The following is an 18819-nucleotide window of genomic DNA, read 5'->3' on the forward strand; positions in this document are numbered from 1 at the left end:
TATTGAGAGTATGTGTGATAGTAAATGAGTATTAAAGCCTATTTCCAGCTATAACTTTTTTTTTTTACTGGTTTTGATACGAAGTGCTGGAACTTCAATTACCTTTTTAATACTGTCTATGACCTCATTGGCAGTATATCCTCTCATTTTGTGAGCTTTATCATTGAGTTGAGGCAATTTCAAAATACTGGGTTTCAAAATTATCATAAGAAAATATGTAATGAACTCATGAGAAGAGGAAATGTCAGAAGCAAAGACAATACAATTAATTTCAGTCTGTCATCACAAGTACAGTGCGCTATTGATTCCTTTAATCAGTTACTTCCTGATACCAAACACACTAAAGAAAACTGAAATTAAAATAAAAATGCACGTATTAGAGAGCAAAAACAAAAACAAATATTACCAAATATAGTTTATTATTCTGCTTTCTAGCTGGAAATTACTCATGCTATACTAATAATATAAAATAATTATGAATAGAATAGAATCATGGGAGAAAACCAGAAACACCCAGCGGAGAAAAGTGTTACCAAAATGAACAAAAAATACAGAACACACTGCAACACTTGTGGGTCATTTACAACCTCACAGATGTGGGCAGAAAATTGTTGTCAAGCTATTTAGGAACTGCATGTTTTTCACTGTGGAAATTTTCAGCAGCAAAATATAACTAAAGCTGGAATCAGTATTTTTTTTTTGGGGGGGGGGGGGGGGAGTGGGAAGAGGAATGTGTACCCATTTGTTAGGTGTAATGACGTGTATCCCATTATCTGTAGGTGGCTGTGCCTACTAAAAATCTGCTGTGCCTGCTTCAAAGCTGCCGCACACTGCAGGAGTTTTGAACAGGGCTGCTGTTAGAAACCACAGGGCCCCTTACAGCCAATCTGACAGGGTCCACCAAACCACAAGGCCCCATACCAACCTAACAGGGCCCCCCCCCATCCCCACAAAAAAAAACACAGTTTACTATGGTTCAGTTGTGAATGAGCACAGTGAGTGATCTGTACCGATCACTCATTGTATTCATTAAGGAAAGGAAGGGGCTGGTAAATTACTGGAACTGATCCCCTGTATGTCTCTCTCTGCAGCAGCTGAAAGCCAGAAGAGGGGGGAGAGAAGATGATGCCAGCTTTCAGTTGCTGCAGAGAGAGCCATACAGGGGATTAATTTCTGCAATTGCCCCCTCCTCCCCCACCGTGCCACTCACCCTCCCTGCCCACATCCAATTCACCCAGCTGCCTGGCCCTGTACATGAGGACCGGTGGTACCCCTTTATCCACGGCCCTGGTTATGAAGGCTGACAGTAGCCATTGCTACTGTTTAGCTCTCTCTGCCATTCACAGAACTCTAATATTGACTGCAATGCATTGCGTTCTGTGAATGGGCAGAGAAGATCCTGTCACTCAACTGCTCCACCTCCATTCACAAAACCAATGTATTGTGGAACACAAATAGTACAAATTCTGTGAATGGCAGAGAGGGCAATTTTTCTCAGTAATAAAGGCTGCTGTTAATTTTTACAGTGCTAGAAGACAGGGTAGTATCCAAAGGATCTGAAGGAGGCACAACATGGAAGACTTTTAGCAGGAGCAGATGTCTGTAGGTAATGGGATACACACATTACATATAATGAATGGGTTTGGTGCTGTACACACACATATACCGTATACATACACGTGACCTTTGTTTTACAAGGAATGACAAAGGATTCCTAAAGCATTACTGGCTGGCTAAAAACTGATTAACATGTAAATAGACCAGCTCTGCTGCTTGCAGAGAAGACTACACAATATGAAGATGCAATGCCATTATTTGCTTGCCACTAAATGTTTCTTTTTTTAGTCCTCTTCATAATAAATGCATATGCACTGAACAAAACCACTATAAATTCCCTTTATATCATTGACACCATACTAAACTGATGCAAGTATGGGACTTATTCTATAACACGGAACAGAGGTCATCAATCATCGGTAAACTACTTTATCACCATACTATCTTTTTTTTTAAATTAAATCTTTTATAAAAAAAATTTTTCCTTACAAAAACACAGCAAAATAACATTTACATCCAAAATACAACCATTCCCCTAAAATTTTACAATCCCACCTCCCCACACCCAAAACCTCCCAATAATTTACCCTGGTCCATGTAGCTCTTCCCTTCTCTTTCTAACTTTCCATTCTATACCTCTTTCTCCTCGATCCTCACTTCCAACTCTTTCCTTTCCTTACTGTTCTTCCTTTCCCTCCAGCCTTTCTTTTTCCTTCTCCTTATTCATGCTATTGCCTTACAGATAATTCCCTTTTATTCTCCTACATCCAATCAGATTCCTGGACCTCCCATCACTTCAATATATTTTCCAGATGTCTTGAAGTCAAACCATCTTCCCCAATCCTTTCTAAATTTGGTCATATTACCTTCATCTATATGGTATAGTTCCTCCATCATATTTATATATTCCACCCTGTCCAACCAGTCCCTCATTGTTGGAGGTTCCTGTGACCTCCAAAATTTTGGAATAAGTCCTTTAGCCACGCTGATTAGGTGGTACAATACTGTTTTTATACTGCTTCAATGATGCCTCTGTCCTATAACATAAATACACCCATGGGTCCTTCTGTATAGTTGTCCCCAATATCTCTTGTATGAATTGGATTACATCTTGCCAAAACCCTTGTATTTTTGGACAATCCCACCATATATGTGCCATTGTACCCTTAATTCCACATCCCCTCCAACATAACGGTGAGAATTCTGCTCGTTATTTATATCCAACAATTGATCACCATGCTATCTAAAAGACTTCCCAAGCGAAGATCACTTGGGGAATTAATTGATAAAACTTTTTCCATTCCAACAAGCCTCAATGTTAAATAGCAGGGGATGAACCTGTGTTCTGTACTGTACTACAAGAAACAGATTTTACAGGTAAGCCCAAAAAAGAGAAGTTTTGTATCTTGAAGTACAGAGCAGGGCACAGTAATCAATTCATAGACTATCAGGTGATTGGACAACGGCAAAAGATTTCTTGGGTCCAACCCTAGTGTCCCCATATAACCATGCCCACTCCATGAAGTTCCAGTTTTGTTAGTAAGCAATAAAGAGGTCACGGAGAAGAGAGGGGAAGGACCTGTGTCCTGTACAATAAAGATAAAAGGATTTTTTATGTACAGTGGGTATAGAAAAGATTCACCTTCCTTTTAAAATAATCACATTTTGTTGCTTTGCAGCCTGAAATGAAGACAGACACAGTTCTGTTTTATCCAGTTGTATTTACTCAGTGCAACTTATAACATCCAAATGAAAGATATAACATCAACATGTCAGAAAAACCCCCCCAAAAAAACGAAACACAATCACTGAGTTGGAAAAAATTATCAACCCGCCTTGTGTCAGTATTTTGTTGAACTACTCCCTGCTGTTGGGATATGTCTCTACTAACTTTGCTCATCTAGACGTTGCAATATTTGCCCACTCTTCTTTGCAGAACTGCTTAAGTTCAGTTAAATTGGATGGTGACCATTTTGTAGACTGCAGTTTTCAAGTCATTCCACAGATTTTCAATGGGGTTTAAGTCTGGGCTCTGACTAGGCCATGCACGGACATTCACATTTTCCTCCTGTGTGGTCATTTTTGCTGTGTGCTTTGGGTCATTGTCATGTTGGAAGGTAAACCTTCTTCCCATTGACAACTTTCTGGCAGAGGGCAGCAGATTTCCCTGAAGAATTTGACAGTATTTTTCCCCATCCATATTTCGTTTTATCCTGATAAGTGCTCTGGTCCCTGCTACAGAGAAACACCCCCATAACAGGGTATTACCACCTCCATGCTTTACTGTAGGAATGGTGTTATTTGGATGGTGAGCTGTATTGGGTTTCCACCAGACATACCATTTACTGTTGAGGCCAAATAATACAATTTTTAGCTCATCTGACCATAACACATTTTTCCATGTGGCCTCAGAATCTTCAAGGTGAGTTTTGGCAAAGCTCAGTTGTAACTGCATGTGGCCTTTCTTGAGGAGTGGCTTTTTCCTTGCAACCCTCCCATACAAGCCACATTTGTGGAGAATGTGATATTGTCACATGCACACAATGACCACTGTTTGTCATAAATTTCTGCACCTGCATCAGAGTTGCTGTAGGCCTATTGGTAGCCTTTCTGACCAGTTTCCTCCTGACTCTTTCATCCAGTTTGGAGCAGCATCCTGATCCAGGGAGGGTCTATGTTGTACCAAACACCTTCCAATTCTTAATAATAGACTTCACTGTGCTTCTAGGCATTGATAAAGCCGTTGACATTTTTTCGTATCTCCTGACTTGTGGACAAAAGCAGACAAAGGTGCACTCTCAGGGGCTTGGTATACATGTTTACTACTATTCAACTACAGCCTGATTTCATATTTCATACCCTTTGTATTAGTGCTGTGACTCCTGATTGCCAACAAGTACACCTCGTTCCACACATTTCTGTTTTTATATCTGCCACAATACTTGTTAGTAGTGCTTTTCCAGCACTACATATGGAACCAGCTTCCCCCTTCCGCCCTCACTCTGACACACTTCCTCGGCGTGTGTCGGGCGGCACGGCTTCCAGGCGCATGCGCAGATCATCCACAGCGCAGTGCGCATGCGCAAGCGAACTGACATGTCCATCTGTCTTCTGGTCACTTCCACATGATACCAGTGAGGCGAGCAGCACAGACGCCACGCGGGTTCCTACATGTGGCACATTATTCTATACATCCATAATTCATAGACATAAATGTTTCTAATTCATCACCTTACATCATCTTGTGCAGTTGATTGCTATTTGTAAAAACGTGCCCCATTGTAAGAATTACAAGAGTCATTGATGTATACACGTCCTGGTGCTGTAAGTGAGTATTCCTCTTTCATTCATCGATGTGTTGTGGGTTTGTTTTCTTCTTCTTCTTCTGGAGGTGAATTTGATTGGCCTGTTGTGATTGGGCTGTTATGTGTGCGGGGGGGGGGGGCGTTTTTTTTCTGACCTCTTTAGCACACTTTGGTATATATATGTCGGATCAGCAGGTACACACTTTAGCTCTGAAGAAGGGGGTTCATCTCCCAAAACGCGTCAGCTTATCCCTATGCAGGGCGCAGTATTGCATTGGTCTGTTGTCATGGACTACCTGTTCTATTTTTATTCACTTTTGGGTTTGTGAGTATATATCTATTTGTTATCTTAATAAATACGTGGTGTACCACGGTAATGCACGATGAGAGTGCGCCCTTGTTTGCTTTTGTCCACCAGTACCCAGATTTCCCGATTTTAGAAGGGCTGCACCTCATCATTTGGCATTCAGAATACCGTTTAGTCTGCATGAAGATTTGAGCGCTGGTTTCGTTTGTTTTTGGATCTCCTGACTTGTGCCTGTCCACAACTTTATCACGGAGATCTTTTGACAGTGCCTTGCTACATGTAGTTGATTGATTGCTTCAGTTGCACTCCAGGAAAGCTCTTTTCATGCTGAGCTAATCAGAATGACCACAGCTGATCACAGTTGAAAATCAAATGCCTTTGTGCGCAATTGAGAAGGTGATTAGCTACACCTGATTGAGTTTACAAGTCATTTATTTTTAGGTTGGGGGGAGATCCTTTTTCTAACCCTGTGATTATGTTTTGAAATTTGTTTTATTTTTTTCTGACATGTTTGTGTTATATCTTTCACTTATAAATTGTTAACTTATAAACTCATAAATTGTTATAATCACAACAAAATGATTATTTTCTATACCCACTGTATCTGTTAATTCCACACAACCCTTACACCCTGGTCCCATTGGGTGTGACTTGGCATGCGACTTGCAAATCGTAGGCCAAGTCGCACCCTATTGTACGCTATTAGAGCGGTCATTCTAAAGTAGTGCATGCACTACTTTTGGTGCGATTTGCATAGACATCTGTATCAGATGTCTGGCAAATCTCACATGAAATCGGCAAGTCACCCGACTTTGAAATTCTGCGACTTCACTGTAAGTCGGACGATTTCAAAATCGGGCTTGATGTGACCGGGGGCTTAGGGAGTGCGGAGAGTAGTAGTTATCAGGTTTTGGACAACAGAATGCAGGTGGCCTATAGCCACAAACTCCACAAACAAAGTGATTGTACTGGCTGTTCCAGGGGTTGATAAAAAAATTCTGATTATCTAGCACCCCACATGCATAGTGAATTGAAGTAGTCAGTCATGTCAGTGAAAGAAGGTTTACAGGATGTCTCCAACTTACAAGCCATTCTGAATACACTGTTTTATTGGGCAATTTTGTGGCAAATGAGGTTTAATGTTGAAAATGTAAAGTTATAAAAACATACATTCATCATACATACTAGGGGGATTACAACTAGACAAATCAATAACTGAAAAGGATCAGGTAGTCCTGGAAGATTATAGACCTAATACTAGCAATGCCAGTCTGCAGTTTCTAAAAAAAAATACTATATGTTTTTAAATAGGTAGAGACTCCAGAGAGAGAGGGAGAAATAATCTTGCCACTGTACCAAGCATTAGGACCTCATCTGGAATATGATGTTCAGTTTTGGGTACCAATTCAGAAATAGGATATTGGGGAACTAAATAATTTATCTGAAGTTTATCTCCCTTCAGAAGAGAGTTTAAGAGGAGGATATGCTCACTATGTATACATAATTGGTCCATATAATGGACTTGGTACAAAAGTAATCATAAATGTAGCGCTACCTCCTAAGAAGCCACTGGATTTTTGGGTCCCACTATTCCTGCACAGCCAGGCAACATGCATTTTCCAGCTTTCCTCTCAGAGACAATGACCAATCCATGAGCTTGTTTTTTTCTGTTTTATTGAAGGAAAACAACTTGGATGGGGATAAGGGATGGCCAACTTTACTTAGAACAACTCGAGGACAACTTCCTTCACTATGTACACAGAAATGGATCCAGGATAAGTTAGCAGAAAATACCAGGCCGCCTGGCTACCTTGTGACATATCCCAGAGCAAGGGATGTAGGTTAGCAATGACACAATCCTAGTGAAAGCATGATGGGTATTGTATCTGCCCTCTCCATTGTAGGCCCTAATGGTGTAGAGGTATTCACTCTGTTCCTTCTTCTTGCTGCCATGGTTAAAGTGGAGCTCCACCCAAAAGGGGACATTCTGCTTTAAGCCTTTGTCCCCCGCTCCCTATTAAGGATTGGCACCTTTGGGGAGCAGGGGTGAACGGGCACCCGAATTTGACAGGTACCCGCTCCCACTTCTGCTGCAATCATCTAGGTCAGGGGTGGCAAACAAGTTAGACACAAAGAGCCAAAATTTTAAACTGTGAAAGTCAGAGAGCCACACCACGCAGTGACCTGTCAAAACAGACAAACACTCACACAAAAACACATAATTAAAACCATATTATTCACCATAACACTTTCTTCCCCTTACAAAACAACAATGTGTTCATTTCAAGGTAAGTGTCCACCCTCAACACACAGATCAAATGCAACTTAGCCAGAGTTAACACATCAACTACCCTGGAGGTTGCTGTGGCACCTGTCTCTCTCTCTCTCCCTTCTCTCTCTCACTCTATTTCAATGGTTTTTATTAATTTTTAAACAGTATAAAAGAGAGGCAATAGAACACACCCACGCAGGGGCTATCAATTGTACAGATAAAAAAAATGCAAAATAAAAAAAAAAAAAAAAGGAAAAACAGTGCTCTAATGCCAACAGGGCAAAAGGTACGCCCACACAGAGGCTATCAATGGCACATAAATTACAAAACATTACTGTAACTGACTATAACAACTAAACGCAGCAGGCCAGATATAACCAAAACAGAGAAAGAATGAAAAAAGGAGGGGAAGAAAAAGAAAGAGAGAGAAAGAGAAAAAAAAAAAAAGAGAGGGGCAAGGGGCAGGGGTCCAAGAGCACCAATACCGAACGCCAGACTAGCCGGGGAAAGTGTGGGAAAGGCATATTGCAACCACGGCTCCCATATTTTCAAAAATTTATGTTGGGAGTCGTTGCGGATACTCGACATCTGTTCGTTGAGCATCATAGTGGTCATACTGTCCCGCACCCCCTGAAGAGGGACAACCGGACTCTTCCAGGCCTGAGCAATTGTTCTAGTGCCCGATAAAAACAGATAGGAAGCCAACTTCTGCCGATGAGCTAAGAGGCCCGATATGGGGCAATGAAGCAAAGCATACCGAGCATCCCGGCAGATGGAGAGATGGAACAAGGTGAAAAGGAGGCCAAACACACGAGACCAAAAACGAAACAGTCTCGGGCATAACCACCAGATAAGCAATACATCTCCACGATGGCCACAACCCCGAAAACATTGATCACTACAGGCAGGGTTAGCCCGGGCCAACCGAGCCGGAACCCAGTACCAGCGAAACAATACCTTATAGGCTGCCTCCAGCGTGGTCGTATTAAATGAGCATTTAGCTATGAGTGACCAGGCCTTATTCCAGTCCTCCGGATCCACGGCCACTCCCAGGTCGCGCTCCCACTGAATGACATATGAAAGAGAAGTATGCGGCGAGCGTTTATTCAAAGCTGCATAAAGAAGGGAAGTAAGGCCTGGGGCGCCTGGCCGTTGTTGGCAAAGCTGTTCAAAGGCAGATTTCTGGTACGGGAAGACAGACGTGCCCCGCAATGAGATCAGCCAATGCCGCAATTGAAGGTAACGAAAAAACTCAGCCGGAGGGACATCCCGTGACTCCTGAAGAGAATTCCAGGTAGGGAAGGACCGAGAGGTCAAAAAGTGTCGTACCTGGGAAAAACCATTGGTCACCCACCAAGAAAATGCCCTTGGTTGATCTAAACCTGGTGGGAAGAGGGGGTTGTTAGTGTTTGGGAGCAAAGGCAAAAAAGGTGACATTAGGCCACTGGAGTAACATACCGAGTCCCACACTTGCAAGCCATGGAGCAAAATCGGACTCAGTGCCGTGGGACGCAGGGCAGAGGGAAGCCATAGAAGTGTCGATATCGCAATAGGGGCACAATTAGGTAGTTCCAGGAGGACCCAGAGAGGTATGTCTGAGGAAGCATGCAACATAGATAGCGGGGCGATCTGGCTCGCCTGATAATATTTAGTAACATTGGGAACCCCAAGGCCACCCTGAAGTCTATAGACAAAAAGCGTAGTTCTGGAAACTCTGGGGCGTTTATTGGCCCAGATGAAACACATAATCTTTGCCTGAAGCAACCGAAGGAAATGAGGAGGAACCCGCACTGGGAGGGTGCAAAAATAGTATAGCAGTTTCGGCAAGATGGTCATTTTTACTGAATTAATCCGTCCAATCCACGACAGGTGCGAAAATTGCCAAGAATGCATAAGAGAGGACACAGAGCGAAGCAGTGGATAGTAGTTTGCAGCAAACAGTGAGTCATAGGTGGGGGTCAAGCGGATGCCTAGATATTCCAGAGAAGAAGAAGCCCATTTACAAGGGAAGTGGGACTGTAGGCGCAAAACCAAATCTGAGGCCAAAGTAATATTAAGCGCGACAGTCTTATCCAAATTGATACAGAGACCCGAAATCAAGGAGAAGCGCTCAAGAACCTGTTGCAAATTTGGAAGCGTCATCAAGGGGTTAGTGAGAGTCAAGAGGGCATCGTCTACAAAAAAGTTCAACTTGAACTCCTGTCCAGCATATGGAACCCCCGATATATTGCTATCAGTCCGGAGCGCCATAGCCAACGGCTCAAGCGCCAGGACAAAGAGTGCTGGGGACAGGGGGCATCCCTGTCTCGTACCTCGCCAAATAGGAAAGGAATCTGAGAAATACCCAGCGTATTTAACAGAAGCCGACGGGGAAGAATACATGGCTTGAATCCAAGAAAGAATAGAATCCCCAAAACCCCAGCGAGACAGCACAAACCGCAGATAGTCCCAGGATAGAGAATCAAAGGCTTTATATATGTCTAAGGACAGTAAGAATCCCGGTATTTTCCATTGTTGTAGAAAATGTATAAGATGAACCACCTTACGAACGTTATCACCCGCCTGTCTCCCAGGGATGAAAGCCACTTGATCCCTGTGAATCAGGCTCTCTCTCTCTCACTCTAACACACAAGTATACACACAACTACTGAACTCACTTCAGAAACACTGGTAGGGGATGTATAATATAAATTGATGGAGTATTAAAATATTAACACAAACATGCTCAGTCAGGTGTTTTTTCCAAACTACCTCACATATTTTGTTACCTTGTTAGAGTGATGGGATGATAATCTCAGTGGGATTTCTGGCATCTTTTGTTTTCAGTAATCCTCTGCAAATCAGGTTTGTATTCAGTTGTAGCCACTCGGAGCAGTTCCTTTACGTGAGTGTCAGTCAGAATGGACCGGTGCTTTGATTTCACGTGTTTCAAAGTAGAAAACAGGTTCTCACAGACGTATGTTGACGAGAACATAGACAGCAGCTTGAGAGCGGCTCTTTTTACACACGGGTATTTTTCAGTTGGCACAGCTCTCCAAAACGTAACATGGCCTTCTTTCAAAAGAGATTTCAGTCTATCGTCCTCGCGTAGCTCAATCATTTCTAGTTCACTCGCTGCCTCATCAGTGACAAGCGGGGTTTTCAGGCAGTCGGTGTCAGCATTAAACGGGTCGATGAGAAAAGTGATCTGTGGTCTTTTTTGGTCCAAGTCCTCAAACCGCAAAGTAAACTTCTCTTGCAGTTGTGTAAGTTGTTTCACGTATCCAGCTATATTTGCTTTAACACCGGTCTTCTGCTGAGTGCTGCGCAAAGAAGGAAAATGGGATAGATTGCTGTTTTGAATGTGCGCTTTGAAAAGCTTCAACTTGTTTACAAAGGAGAATACACTTTGTGTCAGCTCAGGAAGAGTTTTTAATTTCCCCTGCAGGTCCACGTTTAGTTTATCCAAGTGTGAAAGCATGTCCACTAAAAAAGCCAAATCCATAAGCCACTTGGGGTCTGAAAGCAGAGGATACGTTTTGTTCTTCTCTGCCATAAACAATTTTACTGTTTCCAAAAGCTCAAAAAAGCACGAAACTACTTTGCCTCTTGAGAGCCATCTCACTGCGCTGTGCAGTGGCAGGTCACCGGGCAAGTCTGCGTCAAGTTCCGCAATGAGATTCTTGAATTGCCGGTGATTAAGGGCGTGCGTACGGATGTAGTTCACAATCTCCATCACAGGCTTCATAACGTGGTCTAAATTCAGTGTTTTGGACACGAGTTGCTCACGATGGATGATGCAGTGGAAGTTCCAAAATTCAGGAAAGGCATCATCACCTTTACAAAGACCCACAAGTCCATTTACTGAGCCAATCATCGATGGTGCTCCATCCGTGACTATTACGGTGAGTTTTTCTAAAGACATATTCGCTTTTTTAAAAACGTCAGTCATTGCTTCTTTTATGTCAGTGCCGCGAGTTCTGTCTTTTAATGGGACAATGTCGAGAAGCTCTTCTTTAATCACGCAGTCCTCAGAAACCATTCGCGCAAATATTGCCAACTGTGGCTTGTCTTGTATGTCGCATGACTCGTCTGATGCAACACTAAAATTAGCACATGCGTTCAAGTCTGCATGTAGATCTGACTCAATCTCATTATTTATGTCTGCTATTCTGGTTTCAACTGTGTGCCGTGACAGCTGGAGATCATTGATGGAATCTTTGAGTTTTTTATTGTCTGGAGCCAAAGTTTCAATTACATCCACAAAACACTGTTTTAGAAACTCGCCCTCATTGTATGGTTTTTTAGCACGGGCAATGTTCCACACCACTTTATAGGATGCAAGTGTCACAGTTTCTCCATGCTTGGTTAATTGCTGAAACATTTGAGACTGTCTTTTTACCTGGCTTTTCAAGGTGCTCAATTTGTGCTTGCGTAGTTCAGTACCTTTGGGTAATTCCTTGTCAATATTAGCATGGAGAGTGCTAAAATGACGCTGAAGATTTGAAGCCTTGAAATGTGATATCGTAGTATTGCATATTAAACACAGCGATTTCCCATTCCGTTCAATAAAGAAGAAAGCATCTTCCCATTCTTCCAAAAATGTCCTGTGTTCATCTTCATATTTTCGTTTAGCTTTGCATTTTGCCATTTTGACGACGAGGGTAACATCCTGCATGCGTATTACCGTATTTTTCGCTCCATAAGACGCACCTAGGTTTTAGAGGCAGAAAACAGGAAAAAAAAATTCTGAACTAATGGACTGCAGACACAGTACAGGAGATGACCGGAGACTGTGGACAGCACAGGGATGACCAGAGACTGCGGACAGCACAGGGATGACCAGAGACTGCGGACAGCACAGAGATGACCAGAGACTGCGGACAGCACAGGGATGACCAGAGACTGCGGACAGCACAGGGATGACCAGAGACTGCGGACAGCACAGGGATGACCAGAGACTGCGGACAGTACAGATGACTGCTGACCTTTGGGGAGGTGGGGAGCGGGTACCTGAATTTGACAGGTACCCGCTCTTACTTCCGCAGAGTTTTTGTTTGATCTTACCTGTTCCTCGATCCAGCCGCGCGCTGTCTTCCTGGCTTCTGTAATGGCGCTCGGCATGACAGCCGGGTGCCCAGTGCGCATGAGCGAGAAGCACTTGCGCTTTGTGATTGGTCCGGCGGCTTCTGGGATCTGTCATATGTCCCAGGTACGGCCTTACCATTCACAAAAAGCACCGCTTCTTGCGCATGCGCACTTGGCACCCGGCTGTCATGCCCAGTGCCCACACTACAGAAGCCGGAAGACAGCGCGCCGCTGGATAGAGGAACAGGTAAGATCAAAGAACAAAGAAGTAAGAGCGGGTACCTGTCAAATTCAGGTACCCGCTCCCCACCTCCCCAAAGAAAGATGAAACTTGGCAAAGAGCCACAGTATACAAAATATGATAAGAGGCAAATAGCCGCATTCATTTTGGCCGGGAGCCGCACGCGGCTCGAGAGCCGCGTGTTCGCCACCCCTGCTCTATATGAACCATTGTTTTTGTCAATACTTTGTTGTTGTCTTATATACCTTTTCTTACTGGCTATGACAATGTTTTTTTTTCTAACTTTTTGTACAATATGGCACATTCTTATTATTCAGTGCACTTCCTTCCTTCTATGTGCATGTTATTTGTGCAAATAAAGGAATTACAGGAAAAAAAAAACAACTCAGGCTCAGTCAGCCTGACAGTGGTGCAGACCCTACTGGGCCCAGAAGAATTTTAACTCTTCAGAACTCAGCTCTGGAATAGTTTCACTGCTTGTTGTATTCAAGGATAATTTTCTAGTCTATCCTCTCTTTAGTTTTTTCCCTTCCCCTGGACAAATTCCAGTGTCTTCTTTTCCAAATTTAGACTCTGCAGTCCAGGAGGTAAATGACCCTGCATTTTAAGGGGGGGTCTTTGGTTTAGTGGGGTCCTCTTCAAGGCAGTCCCATGTTCTGATTTTCACTCTAGACTGTTTGCGTTCTCTATGGCAGTGTGGAATATGAGGGTGCAGTCTCTGGATCACCCCACTAGACTTGTCTTGAAGTTTGACACTGGATGTGGACAAAATCCCTACAGCTCTGTGCCTTGGTTAGTGCTCCCTACAAAAATCAGGCCCTAGGGCATGGCAGAAGTCTTAGGCGCTTGGTAAAGAACTTGGGTGAAACATGTTTCAGTGTTCTAGACCAAGGGCATTTCTGTTATTTCTTCATCACTAGATCTCTCGTCTATGACATGGATTCTGTTAAACTATGCCATGGTGGTTGTTTTAATTGACCACAAGGGAGTGTTCTGCTCTTTTGGGGAAGCGGATCTACGTCTGATCTGGGTACTGAAAGGATCTAGATAACTTCCATTTTGTATTATGTACGCCATTTTAAGTATTAAGTTAGCTTTTTGTAGAGATATTAAAAGTTTAATGAAACTGTTTTTGGTTGTTCAAGGATGTATCAACAGAAGCTAACACGACCCTGACAATGTCTTTGTCTGGCTGTTTTCCCAGAAAGTTAGCCAAAATAATTTGTACCAAGAAATGTATATGTCATGTTTCATGTAGTTAGCTCATGATGGAAAGTTACAAGTTACAGTTTTGAAACTCGCTCCCCCCTCCCTTATTATTATCTGTAGTCTATATAATCTTATTAATGTCTAATAAACTTTGAACATCTCTGAACATAAGCTGTCGTGATTTCCGTGTTCAAGGGGTGTTCCCAGAATTCTGCTGATAAACCAGGAATCTCTCCACAGACCGGGGGTCTCTGAGGGGAAAAGAAAATCATTCCTTTCAGCTGGGGGCTCGTCCGGGATGACCACCCACCTCACTTGGTAAGTAAACCTTTTGTCTTTTTATGACTAAAAGCTCTTTCTTGCCCTGTGTTGAGGGAAGGTCTTGAATCATTCTGTATTGTCTATATAGACCCGTGATAACCTGTAGCTGCTTTTGGTAAAGCAGACTTAACTCTTTGGTAAGAGTTACAAAATAGTGCACTATAATATAAAAAAAGGTGTTTTGGTAAACACAGTTCTCTGGAAGAACACACTGTTTTTGGTAAAACAGTGAAGAGATAACTTTTGGGAAGTTATCAAGAGGTTAATAAGTCTGTGGAGCAGATTCTGGTTTATCTGTCTTTTGCTTTTTCTTTCTGTTGCGTAGAAGTATAAGATAATTTGTTGTGTGGAACAAAATAAGATTTTAAGCTAAAATTGTTTTATCCACTGTCTAAATATGGGTCAAGGAGGTAGTTACCCACCAGGTCCCCCAGAAAAGGGAGAAAATTGTAAGGATTATGTTGCTAGAGTTTGTGGAACGGACTATTATTTAATAAATCCCTGGGTGGATTGTATGGCAGGCTGGACAGAAGCTATGGGGAGTACAGACCCATTCCCAAGAAAGGGGGAGAAAACTGGTTAAAATGGTCACCGTATTGGGTTGATAATAGCAAGGGAAAGTTCAATTTGATTTTCTCTTTAAAACAAAAGAGGAAGTTGAAATTGGATACATTAAAAATATGCCAGGAAAAGCATCAATCTGAAAAGACATGCAGACCCAAGATTGGACTGAAAACAGTTCAGACACCAACCCCACCCCCTCCGTATAATATATATCCTTCATTAAGTGGTTTTAAAAATGCTGCTGATGATGATTTTTTGATTAGTTTGGGGATGATTACTCCCCAGCCTAATGCCCCTCCAGCCCCTGCTCCTGTCTCTGCAGCTCCAGCTCCTGCCCCTGCCCCTCCAGTTCCTGCCCCTGTCCCTCCAGTTCCTGCCCCTGTCCCTGCGCCACTTTCCGTCCCGGATCTACAACCAATACAGCCAGGCCCCTCCACTAGACCCAAACAGATTATTAGTATAAAATCACCAGAGGAGGGTAGCCAAGTTCAAGGCATCCTTACAGAGAATAATGACAACGAAGGAGAGTTGGAATACGAAGAACAGGGACAGGTAAATATAATAAAATTACAGAAAACGGATGGTCAATGGAGAAGAAGTGACACCAGTCATAGAAAGGGCAGAGAGAGGTGGAGGAATTTAGAATGCAGCTTAGATCCATGGATAAGAAACCAGAGGGAAAAAGAGAAGATGAGGGGGCCGTAGGAGGAAAGGAGTTGGCTATATTGACACTACCTTTTCTCACAGCAGGAGAACTAATTCTAAAAAAACCCATAGAATTAGAAGATATTAATAAGATTGTTAAACATTGTCCCAAGCCTACAGTATCTCCTGGAGGTACACTTGCTTATTTAAAAAAGGCATGTTTAGGAAGAAATTACACACAGGAAGATATGAGATTGATCATTGATGGTATTCTGGGAAACAATCCAGCTTGGGATTGGATAAATGTAAAAAGCATTAGTCACATAGAACCAAGTAATACACAGGCTACTGCCAATAAACTGAACACCACAGAAGGGAGAGAAACTATGTGGGAGGAGTTTGACACAGAATTAAAAAGGGTTTTCAAGAATAAGGCTTCCCTCTCTATTGCTACAGCATGTAAACAGAAGGTAGAAGAAACTGTTTCTCCTTACAACACACCTATCAATCCTGTTAAGAAGCCGGATGGCTCTTACAGGTTTGTACAAGATTTGAGGGCCATAAATAATTTGGTGGTTCCATTAGCCCCAATAGTGCCTGATGTGCCATCACTCCTCACCTCCATTCCGTCCGATGCAGAATATTTTACAGTGATTGATTTAGCAAATGCATTTTTTTCGGTTCCTGTGGACCACCAGACAAGGGCGCTATTTGTATTTATATTCTGAAAATTGCCAGATGAGCTGGTGTAGAATGCCTAGGGCTATGTAGATTTGTTTGCAGTCTACTCACTTGCCCTCCAGACCACACTGAGGTCCTGGACCCCTCCCAATGGTTCGGTCCTCATTATATATGTGGATGACCTATTGATTTGTAGTTCAAGTCAGGAGGCCAGTCAGGAGGATAGTTGGTCTTTGTTAGAATGGTTGTCAGGGAATGGTCACAAAGCATCTAAAAAGAAATTGCAATGGTGCCAAAAACAGGTTGAATACCTTGGTTTTATTCTAAGTCATGGTGAGAGGAATGTCAGTCACAAAAGAGCTGCGGCTCTCGTGGGTCTGCCCCGCCCACAAACAAAAAAGGACATGCTAACTTTTCTTGGTATGATTGGTTACTGCCGCCAATGGATACCTGATTGTTCATTCTATGATCACACTCTGAGGTCTGCCACACTTTCAGAATCACCTGACATTCTCATATGGTCAAATGAAATGGTTGATGCCGTTGTGTACCTGAAGAATGCTATGGTAACGGCCCCTGGTCTTGGACTACCTGACTATAAGAAAATGTTTCATCTGTATGCTAGGGAAAATTGTACAACCATGGCGGGGGTCCTGGCTCAGGAACATGGAGGCAAGCTCCGCCCTGTAGCTTTTTTTTCCAAAGTAGTGCCAACTCAGGTTCAGGGCATGCCTGCTTGTCTGAGAGCTGTTGCATCGTGCGCAATTCTGGTGGAGATGGTTATTTCTTTCACATTGGGACATGAAACTACCCTACACACCACACACCAAGTGTCCTTACTACTGAAAAACATACACACTCAACACATGTCAGCACAAAGGTTGAGCGGATATGAAGTGATTCTTCTATCTGATCCCAACTTGATTATTAAATATTCTTCAGCAAATTCAGGTCCTATTCCAATTTTGAATGCCCTACTGGGGCTAAAGGGGGAACAGGGTGAAGTGGCACCAGAACACATTTGTATAACCCACATACAGCAAGACACTTCCCCTAGGTCCGACATGTCAGCTGTGGCTCTTGATGGGGCCCCAGATGTGTTTGTTGATGGTTCATGTTCTAGGCCAAATGATAATACTTACCATGCAGGAGATGCCATTGTGCAACTTCCTGACAAAATACTCGAGGCAAAGCCAATCCCATATCAGTCAGCCCAAGCAGCTGAACTGATTGCCCTTACAAGAGCATGTCAATTATTTGCAGGACAGGATGTCAGCATTTACACAGACTCCAAGTACGCCCATGGTGCTGTACATGATTTTGGGGTCATTTGGGAGAGAAGAGGATTCATTGCTGCTGATGGCAAAATCATATCTCACTCTTCTTTGATATCTGATCTACTCAAAGCCATACAGTTACCAAAAACATTAGCCATTCTTCATTGCAGGGCACATACAAATCGCAGAGATCATATTGCCAAAGGAAATGCATTAGCAGATAAGGTAGCAAAGGAAGCCGTATTACAACAGGTGGCCAGTGAGCAGATGCCTTTGCTCACTTCAGGCATCACAACCACCCCACATGACCAGATGTATGCAGATTTACAAAAATTTGCTACAAAAGTCAATTTAGCAGACTGGGATGGTTCTGGAGCACAACTAGATCCAGCTTCTGGTCTAGTGTGCTTAGAGGGGAAACCATGCATTCCCATGTCAAGTGCCCCATTGTTCATTGCACAGTACCACAGTCTAGGACATAGAGGATGGAAAACGACATGTGAAACATTATTGCAGGATTTTTACATTACAGGTTTATCTAGGTTGGTGAAAGAATATGTTTCTAGGTGCATTACATATATAAGGAACAATCCACAGAACCCAAAGAAATCACAACACCAGCATCTAGTGTACCCAACTACACCTTTCACCCATTTACAAATAGATTTTACCCACATGCCAAAAACAGGACGATTAAGGATAAGTTGAGGAAGGCCACTGGAGGAACCTATACCCACTGGAAGAAGATGTTACCTGCAATTCTAGCAGAGGTAAGAATGACACCTAATAAGACTACAGGGTTATCTCCTTTTGAAATATTAATGGGAAGACCGTTCCCCACTCCTTGGGCTAGACAGCCACTTATGTTAGAAAGAGGGGACTTTGACCTGGTACAACAAGAATATGTGAGAAAATTGATTCAAACTTTAGATAAGGTTGAAAGAAATGTTGCTCGCACTTTTTCTTTATCTTTTCAGGAACCAACACACCTTTTCCAAGTGGGAGATGTCGTAGTGGTCCGCCAACTCGCTAAAGACAAGAAGCAAGGCTACCCCTTTGGACCACCTACTACGGTGATAGCGGTTACCAGAACGGCTGTTCTGGTGGAGAATTCCCAGTCCTGGATCCATGCTAGTCGAGTGAAGAAGGTGAACCAAACACCTGAGAAACATGAGATGGAAAAAGGAGGTGAAGTATGAGAGAAAAATCCTCGAAGAGTGGGTGAAGTAAGTTAAAAAGGCCCTGAAGATGAAATGTTTTACTGCCCCTCATGGTGCTTTGAAACTCTGGGTCCTATTGGGCACACTGACTGTGCTCTTTTTCCTGCCAGTATGGATCCTAACTAACTGTATTTATCACCCTGAGGACTTGGG

General features: G+C 42.9%; 2 protein-coding genes across 2 annotated transcripts in view; both read right to left on the reverse strand.

Moving 5' to 3' along the window:
• NCF1 (neutrophil cytosolic factor 1) overlaps window positions 1-10396 on the reverse strand; it is a 57913-nt gene extending 47517 nt beyond the window's left edge. The window contains exon 1 of the mRNA XM_089655388.1: window positions 10210-10396. Within this exon, the coding sequence (XP_089511514.1) occupies window positions 10210-10254 (45 nt within the window). The 5' untranslated portion in view covers window positions 10255-10396. The remainder of the gene's footprint in view (window positions 1-10209) is intronic.
• Window positions 10333-12071, reverse strand: LOC149443687 (general transcription factor II-I repeat domain-containing protein 2-like). Its single transcript, XM_089655379.1, has 2 exons — window positions 10394-12071; window positions 10333-10352 (listed from the first exon to the last, which is right to left on the reverse strand). Exons 1-2 carry the CDS (start codon window positions 12069-12071, stop codon window positions 10333-10335), a joined length of 1698 nt encoding a protein of 565 aa, XP_089511505.1.
• Window positions 12072-18819: the final 6748 nt, after the last annotated feature.

This window comes from Staurois parvus, unplaced genomic scaffold, assembly GCF_062004578.1.
Source record: "Staurois parvus isolate SC_StPar_1 unplaced genomic scaffold, SC_StPar_1.0 ptg000839l, whole genome shotgun sequence".
NCBI classification, from domain to species: Eukaryota; Metazoa; Chordata; class Amphibia; order Anura; family Ranidae; genus Staurois; species Staurois parvus.